The 25,834-nt window shown below is 40.6% G+C and overlaps 1 protein-coding gene across 7 annotated transcripts in view; it reads left to right on the forward strand.

Annotated features, from left to right (window-relative positions):
• The window catches only part of Camta (Calmodulin-binding transcription activator), a 1,164,029-nt gene that overhangs the window by 959,343 nt on the left and 178,852 nt on the right, over positions 1-25,834 (forward strand). For 6 of the 7 annotated variants that reach the window (XM_071671358.1, XM_071671359.1, XM_071671353.1 and 3 more), the window contains 3 exons: positions 6,577-6,677; positions 7,254-7,310; positions 25,568-25,698. In XM_071671358.1, the coding sequence (XP_071527459.1) occupies positions 6,577-6,677; positions 7,254-7,310; positions 25,568-25,698 (289 nt within the window). The remainder of the gene's footprint in view (positions 1-6,576; positions 6,678-7,253; positions 7,311-25,567; positions 25,699-25,834) is intronic. The other variant, XM_071671357.1, reaches the window with a different exon arrangement.

Below are 25,834 nucleotides of genomic sequence, written 5' to 3' on the forward strand. Positions count from 1 at the left end.
ACTGACTCACTTCCCAAGCTCTCTCATCCACAACAGACTGCATACTTGCCCCTCTTTCCAAAACTCTTGCATTCACCTCCCTAACAACCCCATCCATAAACAAATTAAACAACCATGGAGACATCACACACCCCTGCCACAAACCTACATTCACTGAGAACCAATCACTTTCCTCTCTTCCTACACGTACACATGCCTTACATCCTCGATAAAAACTTTTCACTGCTTCTAACAACTTGCCTCCCACACCATATATTCTTAATACCTTCCACAGAGCATCTCTATCAACTCTTATCATATGCCTTCTCCAGATCCATAAATGCTACATACAAATCCATTTGCTTTTCTAAGTATTTCTCACATACATTCTTCAAAGCAAACACCTGATCTACACATCCTCTACCACTTCAGAAACCACACTGCTCTTCCCCAATCTGATGCTCTGTACATGCCTTCACCCTCTCAATCAATTCCCTCCCATATAATTTCCCAGGAATACTCAACAAACTTATACCTCTGTAATTTGAGCACTCACCTTTGTCCCCTTTGCCTTTGTACAATGGCAGTATGCAAGCATTCCGCCAATACTCAGGCACCTCACCTTAAGTCATACATACATTAAATAACCTTACCAACCAGTCAGCAATACAGTCACCCCCTTTTTTAATAAATTCCACTGCAATACCATCCAAACCCGCTGCCTTGTTGGCTTTCGTCTTCCGCAAAGATATATATATCGAGGATGTAAGGCATGGGTACGTGTAGGAAGAGAGGAAACTGATTGGTTCTCAGTGAATGTAGGTTTTCGGCAGGGGTGTGTGATGTCTCCATGGTTGTTTAATCTGTTTATGGATGGGGTTGTTAGGGAGGTGAATGCAAGAGTTTTGGAAAGAGGGGCAAGTATACAGGCTGTTGTGAATGAAAGAGCTTGGGAAGTGAGTCAGTTGTTGTTCACTGATGATACAGCGCTGGTGGCTGATTCATGTGAGAAACTGCAGAAGCTGGTGACTGAGTTTGGTAGTGTGTGAAAGAAAAAAGCTGAGAGTAAATGTGAATAAGAGCAAGGTTATTAGGTACAGTAGGGCTGAGGGACAAGTCAACTGGGAGGTAAGTTCGAATGAAGAAAGACTGGAGGAAGTGAAGTGTTTACATGTCTGGGAGTGGATTTGGCAGCGGATGGAACTGTGGAAGCGGAAGTGAATCATAGGGTCGGGGAGGGGGCGAAAGTTCTGGGAGCGTTGAAGAATGAGTGGAAGTCAAAAACATTATCTCGGAAAGCAAAAATGGGTATGTTTGAAGAAATAGTGGTTACAACAATGTTATATGGTTGCAAGGCGTGGGCTATGGATAGAGTTGTGCAGAGGAACGTGGATGAATGAGATGTTTGAGGACAATATGTGGTGTGATGTGGTTTGATTGAGTTAGCAATAATAGGGTAAGAGAGATGTGTTGTAATAAAAAGAGTGTGGTTGAGAGAGCAGAAGAGGGTGTTTTGAAATGGTCTGGTCATATGGAGAGAATGAGTGAGGAAAGATTGACCAAGAGGATATATGTGTCGGAGGTGGAGGGAATGAAGAGAAGTGGGAGACCAAATTGGAGGTGGAAAGATTGAGTGAAAAAGATTTTGAGTGATCAGAGCCTGAACACGCAGCAGGGTGAAAGGCGTGCAAGGAATAGAGTTAATTGGAATGATGTGGTATACCGGGGTCGACGTGGTATCATTGGATTGATCCAGGGCATGTGAAGCGTCTGGGGTAAACCATGGAAAGTTCTGTGGGGCCTGGATGTGGAAAGGGAGCTGTGGTTTTGGTGCATTATTACATGACAACTAGAGACTGAGTGTGAATGAAAGTGGCCTTTGTTGTTTTTTCCTAGCACTACCTCGCACACATGAGAGGGGTGGAGGTTGTTCTTTCATGTGTGGTGTGGTGGCGATAGGAATGAATAAAGGCAGACAGTATGAATTATGTACATGTGTATATATGTATATGTCTGTGTGTGTATATACATGTATACGTTGAGATGTATAGGTATGTATATGCGCGTGTGTGGATGTGTATGTATATACATGTGCATGTGGGTGGGTTGGGCCATTCTTTTGTCTGTTTCCTTGCGCTACCTTGCTAACACGGGAGACAGCGACAAAGCAAAATGATAATAACAATTTTTTTTTAACTTTGTCACTGTCTTATGCGTTAGTGAGGTAGCTCAAGGAAACAGACAGAAGAATTTCCCAACCCATCCACATACACATGTATATACATACACGTCGACACACGCAAATATACATACCTACACATCACAACATATACATATATACACACACACACAGACAAATACATATATACACTTGTACATAATTCATACTGTGTCTTTATTCATTCCCATCGCCACCCCGCCACACATCAAATAACAACCCCCTCCCCCCACATGTGCAGGAGGAAGCGCCAGGAAAAGACAACAAAGGCCACATTTGTTCACTCTCAGTCTCTAGGTGTCATGTATAATGCACCGAAACCACAGCTCACTTACCACATCCAGGCCCCACAGAACTTTCCATGGTTTACCCCAGACGCTTTACATGGCCCGGTTCAATCCGTTGACAGCACGTCAACCCCAGTATACCACATCGTTCCAATTCACTCTATTCCTTGCACACCTTTCACCCTCCTGCATGTTCAGACCCTGATCACTCAAAATCTTTTTCGCTCCATCTTTCCACCTCCAATTTGGTCTCCCACTTCTCCTCGTTCCCTCCACCTCTGACACTTATATCCTCTTAGTCAATCTTTCCTCACTCATTCTCTCCATGTGACCAAACCATTTCAAAACACCCTCTTCTGCTCCCTCAACCAAGCTCTTTTTATTACCACACATCTCTCTTACCCTATTATTACTTACTCGATCAGACCACCTCACACCACATATTGTCCTCAAACATCTCATTTTCAGCACATCCACCCTCCTCCACACAACTCCATTTATAGCCTACGCCTCGCAACCATATAACATTGTTGTAACCACTATTCCTTCAAACATACCCATTTTTGCTTTCCGAAATGATGTTCTCGACTTCCACACATTTTTCAGCGCTCCCAAAACTTTCGCCCCCTCTCCCACCCTATGATTCACTTCCACTTCCATGGTTCCATCTGCTGCCAAATTCACTCCCAGATATCTAAAACACTTCACTTCCTCCAGTTTTTCTCCATTCAAACTTACCTCCCAATTGACTTGTCCCTCAACCCTACTGTACCTAATAACCTTGCTCTTATTCACATTTACTCTCAGCTTTCTTCTTTCACACACTTTACCAAACTCAGTCACCAGCTTCTGCAGTTTCTCACCCGAATCAGCCACCAGTGCTGTATCGTCAGCGAACAATAACTGACTCACTTCCCAAGCTTTCTCATCCACAACAGACTGCATACTTGCCCCTCTTTCCAAAACTCTTGCATTCACCTCCCTGACAACCCCATCCATAGACAAATTCAACAACCATTGAGACATCACCCTGCCGCAAACCAACATTCCCTGAGAACCAATCACTTTCCTCTCTTCCTACACGCACACATGCCTTACATCCTCAATAAAAACTTTTCACTGCTCCTAACAACTTGCCTCCTACACTCCATAGAGCATCTCTATCAACTCCATCATATGCCCTTTCCAGAGCCATCGATGCTACATATAAATCCATTGCTTTTCTAAGTATTTCTCACATACATTCTTCAAAGCAAACACCTGATCCACGCATATATATCAATGTGCTGAGAGGGGCAACTGGAGGAATGTCTGATCATTATCTTGTGGAGGCAAAGGTGAAGATTTGTAGAGGTTCTTAGAAAAGAAGAATGTTGGAGTGAAGAGAGTGGTGAGAGTAAGTGAGCTTGGAAAGGGGACTTGTGTGAGGAAGTACCAGGAGAGACTTGAGTACTGAATAGAAAAAGATGAGAGCAAAGGACATAAGGGGAGTGGGGGAGGAATAGGATGTATTTAGGGAAGCAGTGATGGCTTGTGCAAAAGGTGCTTGTGGCATGAGAAAGGTAGGAGGTGGGCAGATTAGAAAGGATAGTGAGTGGTGAAGAAGTATGATTGTTAGTGAAATAGAAAAGAGAGGCATTTGGACAATTTTTGCAGAGTATTAGTGCAAGTGACTGGGAGATGTACAAAAGAAAGAGGTAGGAGGTCGAGAGAAAGGTGCAAGAGGTGAAAAAGAGGGCAAATGAGAGTCAGGGTGAGAGAGTATCGTTAACTCTTAGGGAGAATAAAAAGATGTTAAAGATGTTTTGGAAGGAGGTAAAAAATGTGTGTAAGACAAGAGAACAAATGGGAGCATTGGTGAAGGGGGCTAATGGGGAGGTAATAACAAGTAGTGGTGATGTACGAAGGAGATGGAGTGAGTATTTTGAAGGTTTGTTGAATGTGTTAGATGATAGAGTGGCAGATATAGGGTGTTTTGGTGGAGTTGGTGTGCGAAGTGAGTGGGTCAGGGAGAATGGTTTGGTAAACAGAGAAGAGGTAATGAAAGCTTTGCAGAAGATGAAAGCCGGCAGGGTGGCGGGTTTGGATGGTATTGCAGTGGAAGTTATTAAAAGGGGGTGACTGTGTTGTTGACTGATTGGTGAGGATATTTAATGTATGTATTTATGTATGTATGAAGTGCCTGAGGATTGGCATAAGAATGCATGGAATGATGTATAGGAGGGAAGCATGTATGGACAGGGATAAGTGGAAACTCTTTAGCACTGGCCATCCCGTTGACGGTAGTTCCCAGAAAGAATGGTTATGAGAAATTTAGGTAGAATCACATAAGAAAGTTATGGAAAATGTGAACAGCTGAGTTCCTCGATTAATGGCTTGAAAATGGATTAGGATAGGTTCAGCTAATCAGAAAAGAGCTTTGCTCTTAGATTGCAGTCTATGCAGAGTTCAGCAGACCATTATGTACTTAGGGGAATCTTGTGTAAGCTTGCAGTAAAGGGAACTATTTCTTGATGGCCAATGACAAAAGTGTAACATTGCAGTTCTACAAATATACTGTAATTCAAGTATAGTTGAATGTCACCACAAAGGGTTATGTCAAGATTTGTAAATTATGTCATGAATTTCAAAGGGTAAAGTCAGTAATTTTTTAATCATCATCACTTGTGTGTAGATTTCCTTGCAAAAGCGCCCTTGTGAAATAGAAGAAAAATTCTCTTTCCAATGATGGAATATATCACAGTGTTAGAAAAAACTGGTAATAACTACCTGCACAGCACCAAAAATTCTTATGTTTAAAGGACTTAATTGTAGGTCACTCACTGGCTTTTGGTCTCAGCCTGATCTAATCTCAGATGATGCATTGGATATTGCAGACATTTACAGTTTTTGTATTATATCTGTCTTGCAAGTTTACTTAGATGGTTACCTACTGTTCAGGCAAGGTTTATACATGTGTCTATATCCCACCCAGCATGAATACATGTTTAGGAAAAAAAAAATGTTTTAGATTTATTGTTATGGGTTCATGACAACGCTATATTGACAGTTCTTTCAAGACAGTCTAAAGCATCAAATCTGAAATGATTGATTGATTCAGGACTGATGAATTAGATTAAGAGCTGTAGTAAGAACTGAGTTACTTAGTTATGTAGGAGTAAAGCTGGTTAAGTAGGAGTACAGCTTAGTGCGTTGAAATCATTCAGTGAATTCTTTCAAACCAAGTTAATTTACCCCTCTTGAATAACAATTCATGAAGGATGGTGCACCCTTCCATTGAGTGCATACCAGAAACTCTACCTTTTATCATGTTTCATGCCTCATTGAATCTCTCATTGTTGATAGGGGGCGGGTAAATCCTGCTTCCTTCACGTAGATGGAAAATACAGAAAATAAAAGAGGGAGAGAAATGCAAATCTTTTACTGTGGCAGTGAGAAGAGCACTTCATCATGATTACAAGGTTGTAGAACTCATCTAAATGCTCGTGGTTATACTGTACTGTCGGTGCAAAGCATCACATGGTGTGTGATTCAACCAGTCAGTGCTGCCAATCATAAGAGTATACTGTTTTCTTTTTCTAGTGGATATTGAGTGTAATATTATTTGTGTTGGCACTTTTCAGTGATTAACTCATGTTAGTTCATATTGATACCTGTTTAAAGAGAAATTTTAAATGAAAAACTCCATGTTAACTGTATTGGCGTACACTTCCCTACTGTGGCTGTAAGACACCATACTTTTCCCTTTGCCACCAAGAGGGCAACTGGACCCTTAATTCATATATTTTATTTCATATTGGTGAGGCTCTAGCAACTTTGTCCCCATGCCACTAAAACTAGCATGATCTTAAAAGCATCAAGCATAGAACATTAAGAGTAATCAAAGTCAGAACCTATAGTGGACAAAGGAATTAAGAAAACAGTCCAGTGCTCATAAATGTGAAAAGTGGTTATGAGGACAAAGAAGTCATTATAATGAGCATGATATATTGGAAGTTACTTATTTCTCTTCAAGGGAAGGTATTTCATACCTTCTATTTTTTGAATGTTACAACATTCAGTTAAAGACAGAATGACCCTTGATTATTGCAGGGGTGATGGTGCCAGTCCACAGGTGTCAACCCCTTCCCTTGCACTGGATAATTCTGGAGAAGACCTCCTAGACTCACCTATGCCTTTCCAGTTTACTCCAGGTTAGTTATCCCATTTTCCTTGTCTTAGATTTCACAGACTTTGGAATATTGTTCATAACCTTGTCATTCAGATCTACATGAAAGATATTTCAGCTTTGGGTTTTTCATTAGGACATTTTTTAAGGAGAAAGGTTGTCATGTTGTATGCTTGTTTTCCTCCTTATGGCTTTTGCAGTTTAGACTTTAAGTATGTTTGCCTTCAAAATTCTTAAATTTTCTTAGGCATGATATATTTTTAAGCTATCTGAATATCATGGGTTTGTGTTTCTGCATGTCTTGCACTGCTGTTTAAAGTAGGATGAGTTTCCCTTTTTATGTTTTATGAAAATATTTTTTCAATACTATTACCTCATGAAGCACATATTCTCAAAATAGAGAGAAGATAACTCCATAGAACTGAGTGTAGCCAAGATTGAAATATTTTAGAGGTGTTGAATCACTTCTTATTATTTAACAGGTAAGCTGTTTGGCCTTTTAGATAACCCTGTGCATCATTTGAGAGTAACAATATGGGAAGGGTGAAACAAGTAATGAGGGTAGTGTGTCATAGTAATGTAAGTGGCATGGTTGTCACAGGTGGAAGCTGCCAGGTCCAGACAGAGGGTGAGGAGGAGGATCACTCATCCCTCAGAGGTGAGCCATGTGCACACTAGTGTACATATGCAAGCTTACATTTCTAATTACTTCACCTCTTGTGTTGTACACTTCTACAACTAATTTTCTGCCATGTTCTTAGCTGATAGTAGCTTTTACAGTTAACATTATGGACATTCTTTTCTAACACAACTGGCACAGCTGATATATCTAACATTCGTAGGTCATATGACTAACACAACTTACAGAACTGTTACAGCTGACACAGAAATCAGAATCAACATACTTGATAACAGTGATTAACATTATAGCTAACACTGGTAGCTCAAAAGGGTCACCATGAAATTTCCATTGATGATGGTAATTGATAGTAGCACCTACAGCTAACACCATATAGTGGTAACTAGTGCTCTAGTAACTTGCATCAGTAAAATTTTTCCTTAGTTATTGTTGTTGTTGTTGTTGTTGTTGTTTTTATACAGTATTTGCATCCACTCTGTAGTCTCCCAAAAATGATACTTCCTTAAAATACATCTAAACTGTTTACATTGACTATCCAGAAAGCAGTTCATTCAATACATTTGTGCCTTGCTTTAAAAATATATAGATATTACGAAAGTTAGTTGTAGAAACTGTAAAATGTTTGTAGTTTAATGCCTTCTTAGTGTGAAAAAAATGAGCTGTTAGTGAGAGACCACTTGACTGTTTTTTCTACATAGGAAGACACCAGAAAATAAGAAGTGGTCCTTCATTCAGTAGAAGAAAATTGAAAGATCTCATTAAAGGATAAAAGAATACATTTAAGCACTTGCATATTGAACTACGTGGCTGTCTTTTTCAGTTCAGTTTACAACAGTCTCAATTGCAATGGTATGTTGCACCATGATGCTGAAGAAAAATAACTTCAGTACCCTGGAGCAGGTGTTTGGCAACTGTGATATCATCAGAAAACCCTTTGATGCTGATTGTTTGCATTCAAGAGAAATTGCTCTGGTGCTGGTTGTTATGCATATAAGTAGAGCAGATGTGATAAGGCTTTCATGGCAGTTCAAAATATAGTTATTCTCTCAGTCCAGTGGCCTTGTGATGATCCTTAGTAGCATTTTGTTGGCTCTTCTTAGTTTCCAGATACAGGTATGAGTAAACATTCAAAGGACTTTATCATTTTCAAGACTAGTATGTTGGTCTATGCTATCTTGTGGTTGGTGTGTGTATATGTAGGGAATTAACAAGTTTAGTAAGTTTGAATGATTATTCATTTTCTTTCCTTAACACTATGTGAACTTTCATTTGTGTTATAAAGCATTAGAATTAGGAGAGTCATCTGGAATACCAAATTCGATGTCTGTTTATCCATACATCACTAAGCCCTGGACCTTTCTCTCTTCTCTTGTTTTTCCAACAGCTCTTATCAATCCCTATCTAAAAGATGGGTTTTCCACCTTAGAAACTTCTGAAGAATTTGGATTCTTTGCTCTTCACTTCTCTTTCTTTAGCTTGGACACAGTGAGTACTTTTTCCTACGACTGTAGACTCCAGAATTATTTATTTTTAGGGGATAGGGGAGAAAGAATACTTCCCACACATTCCTCTCGTGTCGTAGAAGGCGACTAAAGGGGATGGGAGTGGGGGGCTAGAAACCCTCCTATCCTTGTATTTCAACTTTCTAAAAGGGGAAACAGAAGAAGGAGTCACGTGGGGAGTGCTCATCCTCCTCGAAGGCTCAGATTGGGATGTCTAAATGCGTGTGGATGTAACCAAGATGAGAAATAAGGAGAGATAGATAGTATGTTTGAGGAAAGGAACCTGGATGTTTTGGCTCTGAGTGAAACAAAGCTCAAGGGTAAAGGGGAAGAGTGGTTTGGGAATGTCTTGGGAGTAAAATCGGGTTAGTGAGAGGACAAGATCAAGGGAAGGAGTAGCACTACTCCTGAAACAGGAGTGGTGGGAGTATGTGATAGAGTGTAAGAAAGTAAACTCTAGATTGATATGGATAAAACTGAGAGTTGATGGAGAGAGATGGGTGATTATTGGTGCATATGCTCCTGGCATGAGAAGAAAGATCATGAGAGGCAGGTGTTTTGGGAGCAGCTGATTGAGTGTGTTAGTAGTTTTGATGCACGAGACCAGGTTATAGTGATGGGTGATTTGAATGCAAAGGTGGGTAATGTGGCAGTTGAGGGAATAAAAGAATTAGTGTACATGGGGTGTTCAGTGTTGCAAATGGAAATGGTGAAGAGCTTGTAGATTTATGTGCTGAAAAAGGACTGGTGATTGGGAATACCTGGCTTAAAAAGAGAGATACACATAAGTATACGTATGTAAGTAGGAGAGATGGCCAGAGAGCGTTATTGGATTACGTGTTAATTGATAGGCGCATGAAAGAGAGACTTTTGGATGTTAATGTGCTGAGAGGTGCAACTGGAGGGATGTCTGATCATTATCTTGTGAAGGTGAAGATTTGTAGAGGTTTTCAGAAAAGAAGAGAGAATGTTTGGGTGAAGAGAGTGGTGAGAGTAAGTGAGCTTGGGAAGGAGACTTGTGTGAGGAAGTACCAGGAGAGACTGAGTACAGAATGGAAAAAGGTGAGAACAAAGGAGGTAAGGGGAGTGGGGGAGGAATGGGATGTATTTAGAGAAGCAGTGATGGCTTGCGCAGAAGATGCTTGTGGCATGAGAAGCGTAGGAGGTGATCAGATTAGAAAGGGTAGTGAGTGGTGGGTTGAAGAAGTAAGATGATTAGTGAAAGAGAAGAGAGAGGCATTTGTACGATTTTTGCAGGGAAAAAATGCAAACGACTTGGAGATGTATAAAAGAAAGGGGCAGGAGGTCAAGAGAAAGGTGCAAGAGGTGAAAAAGAGGGCAAATGAGAGTTGGAGTGAGAGTATCATTGAATTTTAGGGAGAATAAAAAGATGTTTTGGAACGAGGTAAATAAAGTGCGTAAGACAAGGGGACAAATGGAAACATCAATGAAGGGGGCTAATGGGGAGGTGATAACAAGTAGTCGTGATGTGAGAAGGAGATGGAGTGAGTATTTTGAAGGTTTGTTGAATGTGTTTGATGATAGAGTGGCAGATATAGGGTGTTTTGGGAGAGATGATGTGCAAAGTGAGAGGGTTAGGGAGAATGATTTGGTAAACCGAGAAGAGGTAATAAAAGCTGTGCGGAAGATGAAAGCCGGCAAGGCAGCGGGTTTGGATGTTATTGCAGTGGAATTTATTTAAAAAGGGGGTGACTGTATTGTTTACTGGTTGGTAAGGTTATTTAATGTATGTATGACTCATGGTGAGGTGCCTGTGGATTGACGGAATGCTTGCATAGTACCATTGTACAAAGGCAAAGGGGATGAATGTAAATGCTCAAATTACAGAGGTATAAGTTTGTTGAGTATTCCTGGTAAATTATATGGGAGGGTATTGATTGAGAGGGTGAAGGCATGTACAGAGCATCAGATTGGGGAAGAGCAGTGTGGTTTCAAAAGTGGTAGAGGATGTGTGGAGCAGGTGTATACTTTGAAGAATGTATGTGAGAAATACTTAGAAAAGCAAATAGATTTGTATATAGCATTTATGGATCTTGAGAAGGCATATGATAGAGTTGATAGAGATGCTCTGTGGAAGGTATTAAGAATATATGGTGTGGGAAGCAAGTTGTTTGAAGCAGTGAAAAGTTTTTATTGAGGATGTAAGGCATGTGTACGTGTAGGAAGAGAGGAAAGTGATTGGTTCTCAGTGAATGTTGGTTTGCGGCAGGGATGCGTGATGTCTCCATGGTTGTTTAGTTTGTTTATGGATGGGGTTGTTAGGGAGGTTAATGCAAGAGTTTTGGAAAGAGGGGCAAGTATGAAGTCTGTTGTGGATGAGAGAGCTTGGGAAGTGAGTCGGGTGTTGTTCGCTGATGATACAGCGCTGGTGGCTGATTCATGTGAGAAACTGCAGAAGCTGGTGACTGAGTTTGGTAAAGTGTGTGAAAGAAGAAAGCTGAGAGTAAATGTGAATAGGAGCAAGGTTATTAGGTACAGTAGGGTTGAGGGACAAGTCAATGGGGGGGGGGTAAGTTTGAATGGAGAAAAACTGGAGGAAGTGAAGTGTTTTAGATATCTGGTTGTGGATTTGGCAGCAGATGTAACCATGGAAGCGGAAGTGAATCATAGGGTGGGGGAAGGGGCGAAAGTTCTGGAAGCGTTGAAGAATGTTTGTAAGTCGAGAATGTTATCTTGGAAAGCAAAAATGGGTATGTTTGAAGGAATAGTGGCTCCAAGAATGTTATATGGTTGCGAGGCATGGGCTATAGATACAGTTGTGCGCAGGAGGGTGGATGTGCTGGAAATGAGATATTTGAGGACATGTGGTGTGAGGTGGTTTGATCGAGTAAGTAATAATAGGGTAAGAGAGATGTGTGGTAATAAAAAGAGTGTGGTTGCGAGAGCAGAAGAGGATGTTTTGAAATGGTTTGGTCACATCGAGAGAATGAGTGAGGAAAGATTGACAAAGAGGTTATATGTTTCGGAGGTGGAGGGAACGAGGAGAAGTGGGAGACCAAATTGGAGGTGGAAAGATGGAGTGAAAAAGATTTTGAGCGATCAGGGCCTGAACATGCAGGAGGGTGAAAGGCGTGCAAGGAATAGAGTGAATTGGAACGATGTGATATACCGGGGTTGACGTGCTGTCAGTGGATTGAACCAGGGCATGTGAAGCGTCTGGGGTAAACCTTGGAAAGTTCTGTGTGGCCTGGATGTGGAAAGGGAGCTGTGGTTTCAGTGCATTATCCATGACAGCTAGAGACTGAGTGTGAACGAATGAGGCCTTTGTTGTCTTTTCCTAGTGCTACCTCATGCACATGCAGGGGGAGGGTCTTGTTATTTCATGTGTGGCAGGGTGGCAACAGGAATGAATAAGGGCAGACAATATGAATTATGGACATGTGCATATATGTATATGTCTTAGTGTGTATATATATATATGTATACATTGAGATGTATAGGAATGTATATGTATGTGTGTGGACGTGTATATATATACATGTGTATGTGGGTGGGTTGGGCTATTCTTTCGTCTATTTCCTTGCGCTACCTCGCTAACGTGGGAGACAGCGACAAAGTATAATAATTATTTATTATCCTTTGATGCTGTCTTCCTCGTTAGCAAGGTAGCGCAAGGAAAAAAACGAAAGAATGGCCCAACCCACCGACATACAAATGTATCAACAGATACATCCACACACACACATATACATTCCTATACATTTCAACGTATACATGTGTATACATACAAAGACCTATACATGTATTCACATGTACATAATTCATACTTGCTCCCCTTGTTCATTTCCGTCACCACCCTGCCACACATGAAATGACATCCCCCTCCCCCACACGCTCGTGAGGTAACACTAGGAAAAGACAACAAAGGCCACATTCGTTCTCACTCAGTCTCTAGCTGTCATGTATAATGCACCGAAACAACAGCTCCCTTTCCACGTCCAAGCCCCACAAAACTTTCCATGGCTTACCCCAGATACTTCACATGCCCTGGTTCAATCCACTGACAGCACGTCGACCCCAGTATACCAAATCATTCCAATTCACTCTGTTCCTTGCAATCTTTCACCCTCCTGCATGTTCAGGCGCCGATCGCTCGAAACCTTTTTCACTGCATCCTTCCACCTCCTATTTGGTCTCCCACTTCTCCTCGTTCCCTCCACCTCTGACACATATATCCTTTTTGTCAATCTTTCCTCACTCATTCTCTCCATGTGACCAAACCATTTCAAAACACCCTCTTCTGCTCTCTCAACCACACTCTTTTTATTACCACACATCTCTCTTACCCTTACATTACTTTCTCGATCAAACCACATATTGTCCTCAAACATCACATTTCCAACACATCCACCCTCCTCCACACAACCCTATCTATAGCCCATGCCTCGCAATCACATGACATTGTTGGAACCACTATTCCTTCAAATATACCCATTTTAGATTTCTGAGATAATGTTCTCGCCTTCCACACATTTTTCAACGCTCCCAGAACTTTCATCCCCTACCCTGTGACTCACTTCTGCTCCCATGGTTCCATGTGCTGCCAAATTCACTCCCAGATATCTAAAATACTTCACTTCCTCCAGTTTTTCTCCTTTCAAGCTTACCTCCTAATTGACTTGTCCCTCAACCCTACTGTACCTAATAACCTTGCTGTTATTCACATTTACTCTCAACTTTCTTCTTTCACACACTTTACCAAACTCAGTCACCAGCTTCTGCAGTTTCTCACCTAAATCAGCAACCAGCGCTGTATCATCAGTGAACAACAACTGACTCACTTCCCAAGCTCTCTCATCCACAACAGACTGCATACTTGCCCCTCTCTCCAAAACTCTTGCATTCACCTCCCTAACAACCCCATCCATAAACAAACTAAACAACCATGGAGACGTCACGCACCCCTGCTGCAAACCGATATTCACTGAGAACCGAACACTTTCTTCTCTTCCTAATCGTACACATGCCTTACATCCTCAATAAAAACTTTTCACTGCTTCTAGCAACTTACCTTCCTCACCATATACTCATAATACCTTCCACAGAGCATGTCTGTCAGCTCTATCATATGCCTTTTCCAGATCCATAAATGCTACATACAAATCCAATTGTTTTTCTAAGTATTTCTCACATACATTTTTCCGAGCAAACGCCTGCTCCACACATCCTCTACCACTTCTGAAACCACACTGCTCTTCCCCAATCTGATGCTCAGTACATGCCTTCACCCTGTCAATCAATACCCTCCCACATAATTTCCCAGGAATACTGAACAAACTTATACCTCTGTAATTTGAACACTCAACTTTCTACCCTTTGCCTTTGTACAATGGCATTATGCATGCATTCTGCCAATCCTCAGGCACTTCACCATGAGCCATACATACGTCACTCCCTTTTATAATAAATTCCACTGCAATACCATCCAAACCCACTGCCTTACCGACTTGCATATTCCACAAAGCTTTCACTACCTCTTCTATGTTCACCAAATCATTCTCCCTAACCCTCTCACTTCACACACCACCTCAACTGTAAACACCCTAAATCTGCCACTCTATCATCTAACACATTCAACAAACCTTCAAAATCATCACTCCATCTCCTTCTCACATCACCACTACCTTGTTATTACCTCCCCATTAGCCCCCTCCACTGATGTTCCCATTTGTTCTCTTGTCTTATGCACTTTATTTACCTGCTTCCAAAATATCCTCTTATTCTCCCTAAAATTTAATGATACTCTCTCACCCCAGTTCTCTCATTCACTCTCATTTTCACCTCTTGCATCTTTCTCTTCACCTCCTGCCTCTTTCTCTTATACATTGCCCAGTCATTTGCACTATTTCCCTGCAAAAATCATCCAAATGCCTCTGTCTCCTCTTTCACTAATAATCTTACCTCTTCATCCCACCACTTACTACCCTTTCTTATCTGCCCACCTACCACACATCTCATACCACAAGCATCTTTTGCACTAGCCATCACTGCTTCCCTATATACATCCCATTCCAACTCCACTCCCCTTACATTCTTTGCTCTCACTGTTTTCCATTCTGCACTCAGTCTCTCCTGGTACTTCCTCACACAAGTCTCCTTCCCAAGCTCACTTACTCTCACCACTCTCTTCACCCCAACATTCTCTCTTCTTTTTTGAAAACCTCTACAAATCTTCACCTTCACCTCCACAAGATAATGATCAGATATCCCTCCAGTTGCACCTCTCAGCACATTAACATCCAAAAGTCTCTCTTTCACACACCTATCAATTAATACGTAATCCAATAATGCTCTCTGGCCATCTCTCCTACTTACATACATATTTTTATTTATTTTATTTTGCTTTGTCGCTGTCTCCCGCGTTTGCGAGGCAGCGCAAGGAAACAGACGAAAGAAATGGCCCAACCCACCCCCATACACATGTATATACATACACGTCCACACACGCAAATATACATACCTATACATCTCAATTTATACATATATATACACACACAGACACATACATATATACCCTTGCACACAATTCACACTGTCTGCCTTTATTCATTCCCATCGCCACCTCGCCACACATGGAATACCATCCCCCTCCCCCCATCATGTGTGCGAGGTAGCGCTAGGAAAAGACAACAAAGGCCCCATTCGTTCACACTACATAGATACATATACTTATCTATATCTCTCTTTTTAAACCAGGTATTCCCAATCACCAGTCCTTTTTCAACACACAAATCTACAAGCTCTTCACCCTTTCCGTTTACACACTGAACACCCCATGTACACCAGTTATCCCCTCGACTGCCACATTACTCACCTTTGCACTTCAGAATATAAAGAATAATACACCTTAATTTTTCTGTATCCAGAGAAGCAAGAATATTTTCAATTTTGAATGTCTGATACTGTAATAGTAAACTGTTTAAAATAGAAATGACACTTTGATGCTGGAACCTGGAATCCACTGATTGTGAGTTTTAGCTTTAATGTATTATAATGTTAATATTGGAAACTATGTTTATGTTATGTGATTTTGAGGCTCTTATTATTACTTTGGAAATGGATTTTGAGTAGATTCTAAGAACATGCTGTGAAGTTTTATTTCCTTTGGTAGATGTATACAGTGTCATATATATTATATAGTTGCAGTATGGCTTTTAAGTGATCACTGTACTGAAGATAGTTTTTTGGTTTACAGTATTGAATTTAGCTGATTATATATTATAATGTAGTTCATTGATTCATAGCTTAGAAGATGAATAGAATTGTGAAACCATTCTAATTGATTACAAATATTTTGACTATTCAGCAAGGTTGGGGTGTGACCTTGTTGCATCTCAAATCTTATTCCGTACATTTTCATGTTATTACTCTGTACATGAATCATAAAGCATTCTAGTGATATGTAATGCAATTTTCAACCCTGATGGGAGATATAGAGCATCTGCATACCTTATCCTCTTGTTCTGGCATGGTTGGTTTGTGAAGATTATACCTTTTAATGGGTGATATCCTACAAGGGATGCTCATTTCACATTGTTTTATGTGGGGAAAATTTAGGGTCTTGTCCATTAAAGGATTAGACTACATTAGATTGTTCTCTTGTAGTTTAAGATATTGAAACAACGCCACTTAACATTCTTGTAGAGACATTTCATTATATGTTTTCCAAAATATTTGGCATACACTTGGGGCTGTATGTGTCCAAAACTTCAAAAAGTCACTGAAAATCTGTTTTTAGTCTGTAGCTGCATATTCTGGTTTGATATGTGCAACAATTTTTCTGTACATCAACTGGCTACGTAACTGAAGTTTGATGGGGTTCCTTCCCCTCACTTCACTTCATACCAATGAAAAACATTTTTAGTTGCAGTGAACGGACTCCCATCATAATGGTGATCTTGGTGTAAAAAATTTGATATATATATAATGTGATCAAAAATCATTTATGAACAAATGCTTGCAAAAAAGTAAAACAGAAACAGCTGTTTGTTAATGGTATTACTCATTTTGAAAATATTCTCTGTATTTATAATGTTGGTGTAAGATTTACTATTCAGTGTATATATTATCAGGTAGCAGTCATTTTTGAACGAATACAAAAAAGAAAAGTGTAAGACCAAAAACAGCATCACAAATATGCTGCTGACTGACATGCCTCATTCGCCTTGGGGTACCAGGATAGCTCACCCCCTCGTGCATGAAGGTATTAAAAAATGTAGCAGATTATTAAGCAGTTGTAGTTTGTGGTTCATAGGAAGATGACTGAAGAAAATCATATGGTGAGAGTGTGGCTAAGGTCCCAAATACATAAAGGTGTGAGTGGAAGGAGAGTTTGGGGCAAATATGGGTATTTTCAGAAGTGAAGTAGTCCAGTCCCAACAGTGATGTAAGGATATGAGTCTTGGACCCAGAATTCAAAAGACAAGAAGAGGATGATCATAATGGAAATCAAGTGCCAAAGAACAGTGTATGGTGTGAGGTGGGTTAATCATGTAGGGAAGTACATTATAAAAGAGAGAGATGGTAGTAAGTCCAGCCTGATTGAGAGCTGGGCAGGATGTGCTAAAATGTTGAAGACATATAGAGAGGATGAGTGAAGAAAGACTAACGAAGTGATGAACTTCCATATTGTTGCAGTTAACGTTGCTGACCATGACATATTCATGGACTGTTTGGGTTTGAGCACATAGGTTTGAATCGTGTTTGCAACAGTCATTCCACAGTTCACCCAGCAGTTTATCCTCCCCAAGGGGTTGGTCAGTGAGGTAACTAAAGAGAGTGGGAGGTGGGGGCTGGAAACCCTCCCCTTCATGTATTTCAATTTCTAAAAGAAGAAACAAAGGAAGGAGTCAAGCAGGGAGTGCTCATCCTCCTCGAAAGCTCAAATTGGGGTGTATGAATGTGTGTGGAAGTAACCAAGATAAGAAGAAAGGAGAGGTAAGTAGTATGTTTGAGGAAAGAAACTTGGATGTTCTGGCTCTGAGTGAAATGAAGCTCAAGGGTAAAGGGAAAGAATGGTTTGGAAAAGTCTTGGGAGTAAAGTCAAGGGTTGGTGAAAGAGTAAGAGCTAAGGAAGGAGTAGCACTTTTAAAGCAGGAGTTATGGGAGTGTGTGATAGTGTAAGGAAGTAAATTCTAGATTGATGTGGGTAAAACTGAAAGTGGATGGTGAGAGACGGGTGATAATTGGTGCTTATGCACCAGGTCATGAGAGACAAATATTTTGGGGCAACTGAGTATGGTGTCAGCAGTTTTGGTGCATGAGGCCGGATATTAGTGGTGGGTGATTTAAATGTTAAGGTGATTAATGTAGCATTTGAGGATATAATTGGTGTACATGGGATATTCAGTATTGTGAATGGAAATGGTGAAGAGTTTGTTTATTTATGTGCTGAAAAAAGACTGATGATTAGTAATACCTGCACTAAAGAGAGAGTTGTACACAAGTATACATATGTGTGTTGGAGAGATGGTCAAAGGGCATTATTAGATCACATATAATTGATAGGTGTGTAAAGGAAAGACTTTTGGATGTTAATGTGCTGAGAGGGGCAGCTGGTGGGATGTCTGATCACTATCTTGTGGAGGCATAGGTGAAGATTTAGAGGTTTTCAGAAAAGAAAAATGTTGGGAAAAGAGAGTGGTGAGAGTAAGTGAGCTTGGAAAGGAGACTTGTGTAAGGAAGTACCAGGAGAGATTGAGTGTAGAATGGCAAAAGGTGAGAGCAAATGACATGAGGGGAGTGGGTGAGGAATGGAATGTATTTGGGGAAGCAGTGATGGCATGTGCAGGAGATGCATGTGGCATGAGAAAGGTGGGAGGTGGGCAGATTAGAAATGGTAGTGAGAGGTGGGATGAAGAAGTAAATTTGTTAGTGAAAGGGAAAAGAGAGGAGTTTGGATGATACTTGCAATGAAGGAGTGCAAATGACCAGGAGGAAAGCAGCATGAGGTCAAGAGGAAGGGGCAAGAGTTGAAGAAGAGGGCAAATGAGAGTTGGGATGAGAGAGTATCTTTAACTCTTAGGGAGAATAAAAAGATGTTTTGGAAGGAGGCAAATAATATGCATAAGACAAGAGAACAAATGGGAACGTCGTTGAAGGGGGCAAGGGGAAAGTGATGACAGGTAGTGATAAAGTGAGAAGATGGAGTGTGTATTTTGAAGGTTTGTTGAATGTTTTTGATGATAGAGTGGAAGATGTAGGGTGTTTTGGTCGGGGTGGTGTGTGAAGTGAGAGAGTCAGAGACAGTGGTTTGGTGAAGAGAGAAGAGGTGGTGAAAGCCTTGTGGAAGATGAAATCCGGAAAGGCAGTGGTGTTGGATGGCATTGCAGTTAAATTTATTAAGGAAGGAAGTGACTTTGTTGTTGATTGGTTGGTAAGGACATTCATTGTATGTGTGGATCATGGTGAAGTTCCTGAGGATTGGCGGAATGCTTGCATAGTGCCATTGTACAAAGGCAAAGGGGATAAAGGATATTGATTGAGAGGGGAGGAGCAGTGTGGTTTCAGAAGTGGTAGAGGATGTGTGGATCAGGTGTTTGCTTTGAAGAATATATGTGAAAAATACTTAGAAAAACAAATGGATTTGTATGTGGCATTTATGGATCTGGAGAAGGCATATGATAGGGTTAATAGAGATGCTTTGTGGAAGGTCTTAAGAGTATACACTGTAGTAGGTAAGCTGCTAGAAGCAGTAAGAAGTTTTTATCAAAGGTGTAAGGCTTATGTACAAATAGGAAGAGAGAGGAGTGATTGGTTCCCATTGAAGGTCGGTCAGCAGCAGGGGTGCATGATCCCCATAGTTGTTTAATTTGTTTATGGATGGGGTGGTTAGGGAGGTGAATGCAAAAGTTTTGGAGAAAGAGGTGAGTATGCAGTCTGTTGGGGATGAGAGGGCCTGGGAAGTAAGTTAGTTGTTGTTCACTGATGGTACAGCACTGTTGGCTGATTCATGTGAAAACTTCAGAAGATGTGGACTAAGTTTGGAAAAGTGTGTGTGTGATTAAATTTGAATAAGAGTAAGGTTATTAGATTCAGCAGGGTTGAGGGGCAAGTTAGTTGGGATGTGAGTTTGAAAGGAGAAAATTTAGAGGAAGTGAAGTGTTTTAGATGTCTGGGTGTGGACTTCTCAGCAAAAGGAACCACAAAAGTAGTAGTCATAGAATGGGGGATGGGACAAAGGTTCTGGAAGCGATGAAGAATGTGTGGAAGGGGGAATGTTATCTCAGACAGTGTAAATGGGTATGTTTGAAGGAATATTATTTTCAACAGTATTATATGGTTGCGAGGCATGTGCCATAGAGGAGGGCGGATGTGTTGGAAATTAAATGTTTGAGGACAATATGTGATGTGAATTTGTTTGATCTAGTAAGTAATGAAAGGGTAAGAGAGATGTGTGGTAATAAAACGAATGTGGTTGAGAGAGCAGAAGAGGGTGTGTTAAAATGGTTTGGACATATGGGAATGAATGAGAGAGGAAAGGTTGACAAAGAGGATATATGTATCAGAGATGGAGGGAACAAGGAGAAGCAGGAGACCAAATTGGATGTGGAGGGATGGAGTAAAAAAGGTTTTCAACCATGAGGGCCTGAATATGCTGGAGGGTGAGAAGCATGCAAGGAATATAGTGAGTTGGAATGATGTGATATATCTGGGTCGATGTGCTGTCAATGGACCGTACCAGAGCATGTGAACATCTGAGGTAAACCATTGAAAGGTGTGTGGGGCCTGGATGTGGATAGGGAGCTGTAGTTTCGGTCCATTACACATGACAGCTAGAGACTGAATGTGAACTGTTGAAGCCTTTTTTTGTTTGTTTTTCTGCTGCTGCCTTGCAGACACATGGGGTGGTGATGCTATTTCCTGTGAGGTGAGGTGGTGGAGGGAATGGATGAAGGCAGCAAGTATGAATAGGTACATGTGTATATCTGTATATGTCTGTGTATGTATATGTCTGTATTAGTTGAAATGTATATGTATGTATATGTGTGTGTGGGCGTTTATGTATATACATGTGTATGTGGGTGGGTTTGGGCCATTCTTTCATCTGTTTCTTCGCGCTACCTTGCTAACGTGTGAGACAGTGATTTAACATAATACATAATGATGATAATAATAATGATAATGATAATGACAAAATATAGGGAGGTAAAAGCAAGAGTTTTGGAGAGAGGGGTGAGTATGCAGTCTGTTTGGGATGAGAGGAACTAGGAAGTGAGTCAGTTGTTGTTTGCCGATCATACAGCTCTAGTGGCTGATTCATGTGAGAAACTGCAGAAGTTAATGACTGAGTTTGGGAAAGTATGTGAAAAGAGAAAGTTGAAAGTAAATGTGAATAAGAGCAAGATTATTAGGTTTAGTAGGTTTGAGGGACAAGTAAATTAAGATTTAAGTTTGAATGGAGAAAAATTGGAGGAAGTGAAGTGTTTTAGATATCTGGAAGTGGACTTAGCAGCTAATGGGACCATGTAAGCTGAAGTGAGTCACAGGTTGGGGGAGGGGGGAAGGTCCTTGGAGCAGTGAAGAATGTGTGGAAGGAAAGAACATTATCTTGGAGAGCACAAATAAGTATGTTTGAAGAAATGGTAGTCCCATCAATATTATGTGGTTGCGAGGCATGGGTTATAGATAGGGTTGTATGGAGGAGGGTGGATGTGTTGGAAATGAAATGTTTGAGGACAATATGTGGTGTGAGGTTGTTTGATCGAGTAAGTAATGAAAGGGTAAGAGAGATGTGCGGGAATAAAGAGTGTGGTTGAGAGAGCAGAAGAGGGTGTGTTGAAATGGTTTGGGCATATGGAGAAAATGAGTGAGGAAAGATTGACAAAGAGGATATATGTGTCAGAGGTGGAGGGAACAAGGAGAACCAGGAGACCAAATTGGAGATTGAAGGATGAAGTGAAAAACATTTTGAGCAATTGGGGCCAGAGCATACAGGAGGGTGAGAGGCGTGCAAGGAATGGAGTGAATTGGAATGATGTGGTATACTGGGGTTGACATGCTGTCAGTGGACTGAACCAGGGCATGTGGAACATCTGGGGTAAACCATGGAAAAGTCTGTGGGGCCTAGATGTCGATAGGGAGCTGTGGTTTCAGTGCATTACTATGACTGCTAGAGACTGAGTATGAAAGAATGTGACCTTTCTTTGTCTGTTTTCCTTGTGCTACCTATCTGAAGCAGGGAGTAGCGATGCTATTTCCTGTGGGGCACAGTAGCACCAGGAATGGATGAAGGCAAGTAAGTATGAATATGTACATGTGTATATATGTATATATATTTATGTATTTGTGTATATGTATATATGTGTGTGTATGTGCATGTATGGGCTGTTATGTGTATATAAAGAAAGACGCAGGAGGTCAAGAGAAAGGTGCAAGAGGTGAAAAAGAGGGCAAATGAGAGTTGGGGTGAGAGAGTATCATCAAATTTTAGGGAGAATATAAAGATGTTTTGGAAGAAGGTAAATAAAGTGCATAAGACAAGGGAACAAATGGGAACTTCAGTGAAGGGGGCTAATGGGGAGGTGATAACAAGTAGTGGTGATGTGAGGAGATGGAGTGGGTATTTTGAAGGTTTCTTGAATGTGTTTGATGATAGAGTGGCAGATATAGGGTGTTTTGGTCGAGGTGATGTGCAAAGTGAGAGGGTTAGGGAAAATGATTTGGTAAACAGAGAAGAGGTAGTAAAAGCTTTGTGGAAGATGAAAGCCGGCAAGGCTTGGATGGTATTGCGGTGGAATTTATGAAAAAAGGGGGTGACTGTATTGTTGACTGGTTGGTAAGGTTATTTCATGTATGTATGATTCATGGTGAGGTGCCTGAGGATTGGCGGAATGCTTGCATAGTGCCATTGTACAAAGGCAAAAGGGACAAAGGTGAGTGCTTAAATTACAGAGGTATAAGTTTGTTTAGTATTCCTGGGAAATTGAAGGGTATTGATTGAGAGGGTGAAGGCATGTACAGAACATCAGATTGGGGAAGAGCAGTGTGGTTTCAGAAGTGGTAGAGGATGTGTGGATCAGGTGTTTGCTTTAAAGAATGTATGTGAGAAATACTTAGAAAAGCAAATGGATTTGTATGTAGCATTTATGGATCTGGAGAAGACATATGATAGAGTTGATAGAGGTGCTTTGTGGAAAGTATTAAGAATATATGGTGTGGAAGGCAAGTTGTTAGAAGCAGTGAAAAGTTTTTAACGAGGATGTTAGGCATGTGCACGTGTAGGAAGAGAGGAAAGTGATTGGTTCTCATTGAATGTAGGTTTGCGGCAGGGGTGTGTGATGTCTCCATGGTTGTTTAATTTGTTTATGGATGGGGTTGTTAGGGAAGTGAATGCAATAGTTTTGGAAAGAGGGGCAAGTATGCAGTCTCTTTTGGATGAGAGAGCTTGGGAAGTGAGTCAGTTGTTGTTCGCTGATGATACAGCACTGGTGGCTGATTCATGTGAGAAACTGCAGAAGCTGGTGACTAAGTTTGGTAAAGTGTGTGAAAGAAGAAAGTTGAGAGTAAATGTGAATAAAAGCAAGGTTATTAGGTACAGTAGGGTTGAGGGTCAAGTCAATTGGGAGGTAAGTTTGAATGGAGAAAAACTGGAGGAAGTAAAGTGTTTTAGATATCTGGTAGTGGATTTGGCAGCGGATGGAACCATGGAAGCAGAAATGAATCATAGGGTGGGGGAGGGGGCGAAAATTCTGGGAGTGTTGAAGAATGTGTGGAAGTCGAGAACATTATCTTGGAAAGCAAGAATGGGTATGTTTGAAGGAATAGTGGTTCCAACAATGTTGTATGGTTGCGAGGTGTGGGCTATGGATAGAGTTGTGTGCAGGAGGGTGGATGTGCTGGAAAAGAGATGTTTGAGGACAATATGTGGTGTGAGCTGGTTTGATCGAGTAAGTAATAATAGGGTAAGAGAGATGTGTGGTAATAAAAAGAGTGTGGTTTAGAGAGCAGAAGAGGGTGTTTTGAAATGGTTTGGTCACATGGAGAGAATGAGTTGGGAAAGATTGACCAAGAGGATATATGTGTCAGAGGTGGAGGGAGCGAGAAGAAGTGGGAGACCAAATTGGAGGAGGAAAGATGGAGTGAAAAAGATTTAGAGTGATCAAGGCCTGAACATGCAGGAGGGTGAAAGACATGCAAGGAATAGAGTGAATTGGAACGATGTGGTATACCGGGGTCGACGTGCTGTCAATGGATTGAACCAGGGCATGTGAAGCGTCTGGGATAAACCATGGAAAGTTTTGTGGGGCCTGGATGTGGAAAGGGAGCTGTGGTTTCGGTGCAATATTACATGACAGCTAGAAACTTAGTGTGAACGAATGGGGCCTTTGTTGTCTTTTCCTAGTGCTACCTCATGCACATGCCGGGGGAGGGGGTTATCATTTCATGTGTGGCGGGGTGGCAACGGGAATGAATAAGGGCAGACAGTATGAATTATGTACATTTGTATATATGTAATGTTTGTGTGTATATATATGTATACATTGAGATGTATAGGTATGTATATGTGCGTGTGTGGACATGTATGTATATACATGTGTATGGGGGTGGGTTGGGCCGTTGTTTCGTCTGCTTCCTTGCTCTGCCTCGCTAACACAGGAGACAGCGACAAAGTATGATAATAATAAAAAAAAATCCTCTTGCGCAGGTATTAGTTGCACCGACCAACTCCATTACTGTGTATACAATACGAGAAAACAGATGTCACAACTTTTTTAGGATGCAACCATTTGCCTTGAAAATAAAATGATTTGTAAGCTTCTAGCAGTTGATGAGAGACATCAGCTTGATGGCAGTTGCTGATTGGCCATGGATGGACCCAGATAAGGCATTTACAGAGGGAGAGAGTGGGCTGCTGTCTCATAAACGAATACAAAGCTGTAAAGGGTCTTAGCTTTTGATATTTCCTAGATATATCTCTAGCTCATAGGGAAAACTGCAGAGAAAAGAAGAGAAATTTTGTCATGGATTAAATGAATATATAAGAACTATATGACTCATCTTTTAACAAAGGTGCATTGTATAGAAATTTGTTCATATTTGATGGAATTATGTCTTTTCATCATATAATCTAATTTGATTGAAAGTGTTTGATATCCTCTGATGGAGTAATGATGGATGGATAAGAAGTACTAAGTAGTCTTGCTATTAAAGTTCTGTTGTATTCAGAGTTTTTAGGGTGAATAAATGTAAATAAATGTAGAAATAGTTATTTGTGTAGTTTTATGTAAAGTAGCAGCTTTCTTTGATTTGAATAGCAATTTTTTTTATTATATTTTCATGAATGATATTTAGTTATGTTTTCTCTAACATTACTTTTTCATTTTTTATCATAATGCACAATGGTGGATTTGATATAGAAGAGATTATTATTTTCCACTTGCTTTTGTGTTTTGTTCATCTGAGTATAGTTCCAGATTATGATGACACGCATCAGATATTATTGATAATGAGGAACTGAAGTCTCATTATAGCTTTTTCATTAGTGAATATGGTTAAATTCTCATCCATTTAATTCAGATTTTGTGTATGTATATATACTTTAATTTGTTTAAGATAAATATGGTTTCCAGCATTGATGCATGTACAGTAATTGTATTCATCTCCCAATTTTCATATATATATATATATATATATATATATATATATATTAGGAAGAGACAGGAAGTGATATATATCAGTTTACAGTGTAATTAGTTTGGAGATTGTACTTAAAAATGCTTATGTGTACTTAAAAATGCTTATGGACTGCAGGAGTGGATAGCAGCTATGCCAGTCGTCGGGAATCCCTCAGCTCAGAGATGGCAGGTCTGGCCACTCCAGATGATAGCAGAGTCTTGACCTTGGCAGAACAAATTATTGCTGCTCTTCCAGAAAGAATTAAGGTATTGTCCATATAAGCACATCTAGAATGATCAGTTAGATGATAATTCATATTATTTCAGTGCAAACCATCTATAAATTGGGTACCTGGCTTAGACTAAAGTGCTTATTTCCTTCATGTCCCGGGAGTCCTTTCTA

This window comes from Panulirus ornatus, chromosome 16 (assembly GCF_036320965.1).
Source record: "Panulirus ornatus isolate Po-2019 chromosome 16, ASM3632096v1, whole genome shotgun sequence".
In the NCBI taxonomy this organism is placed as follows: Eukaryota; Metazoa; Arthropoda; class Malacostraca; order Decapoda; family Palinuridae; genus Panulirus; species Panulirus ornatus.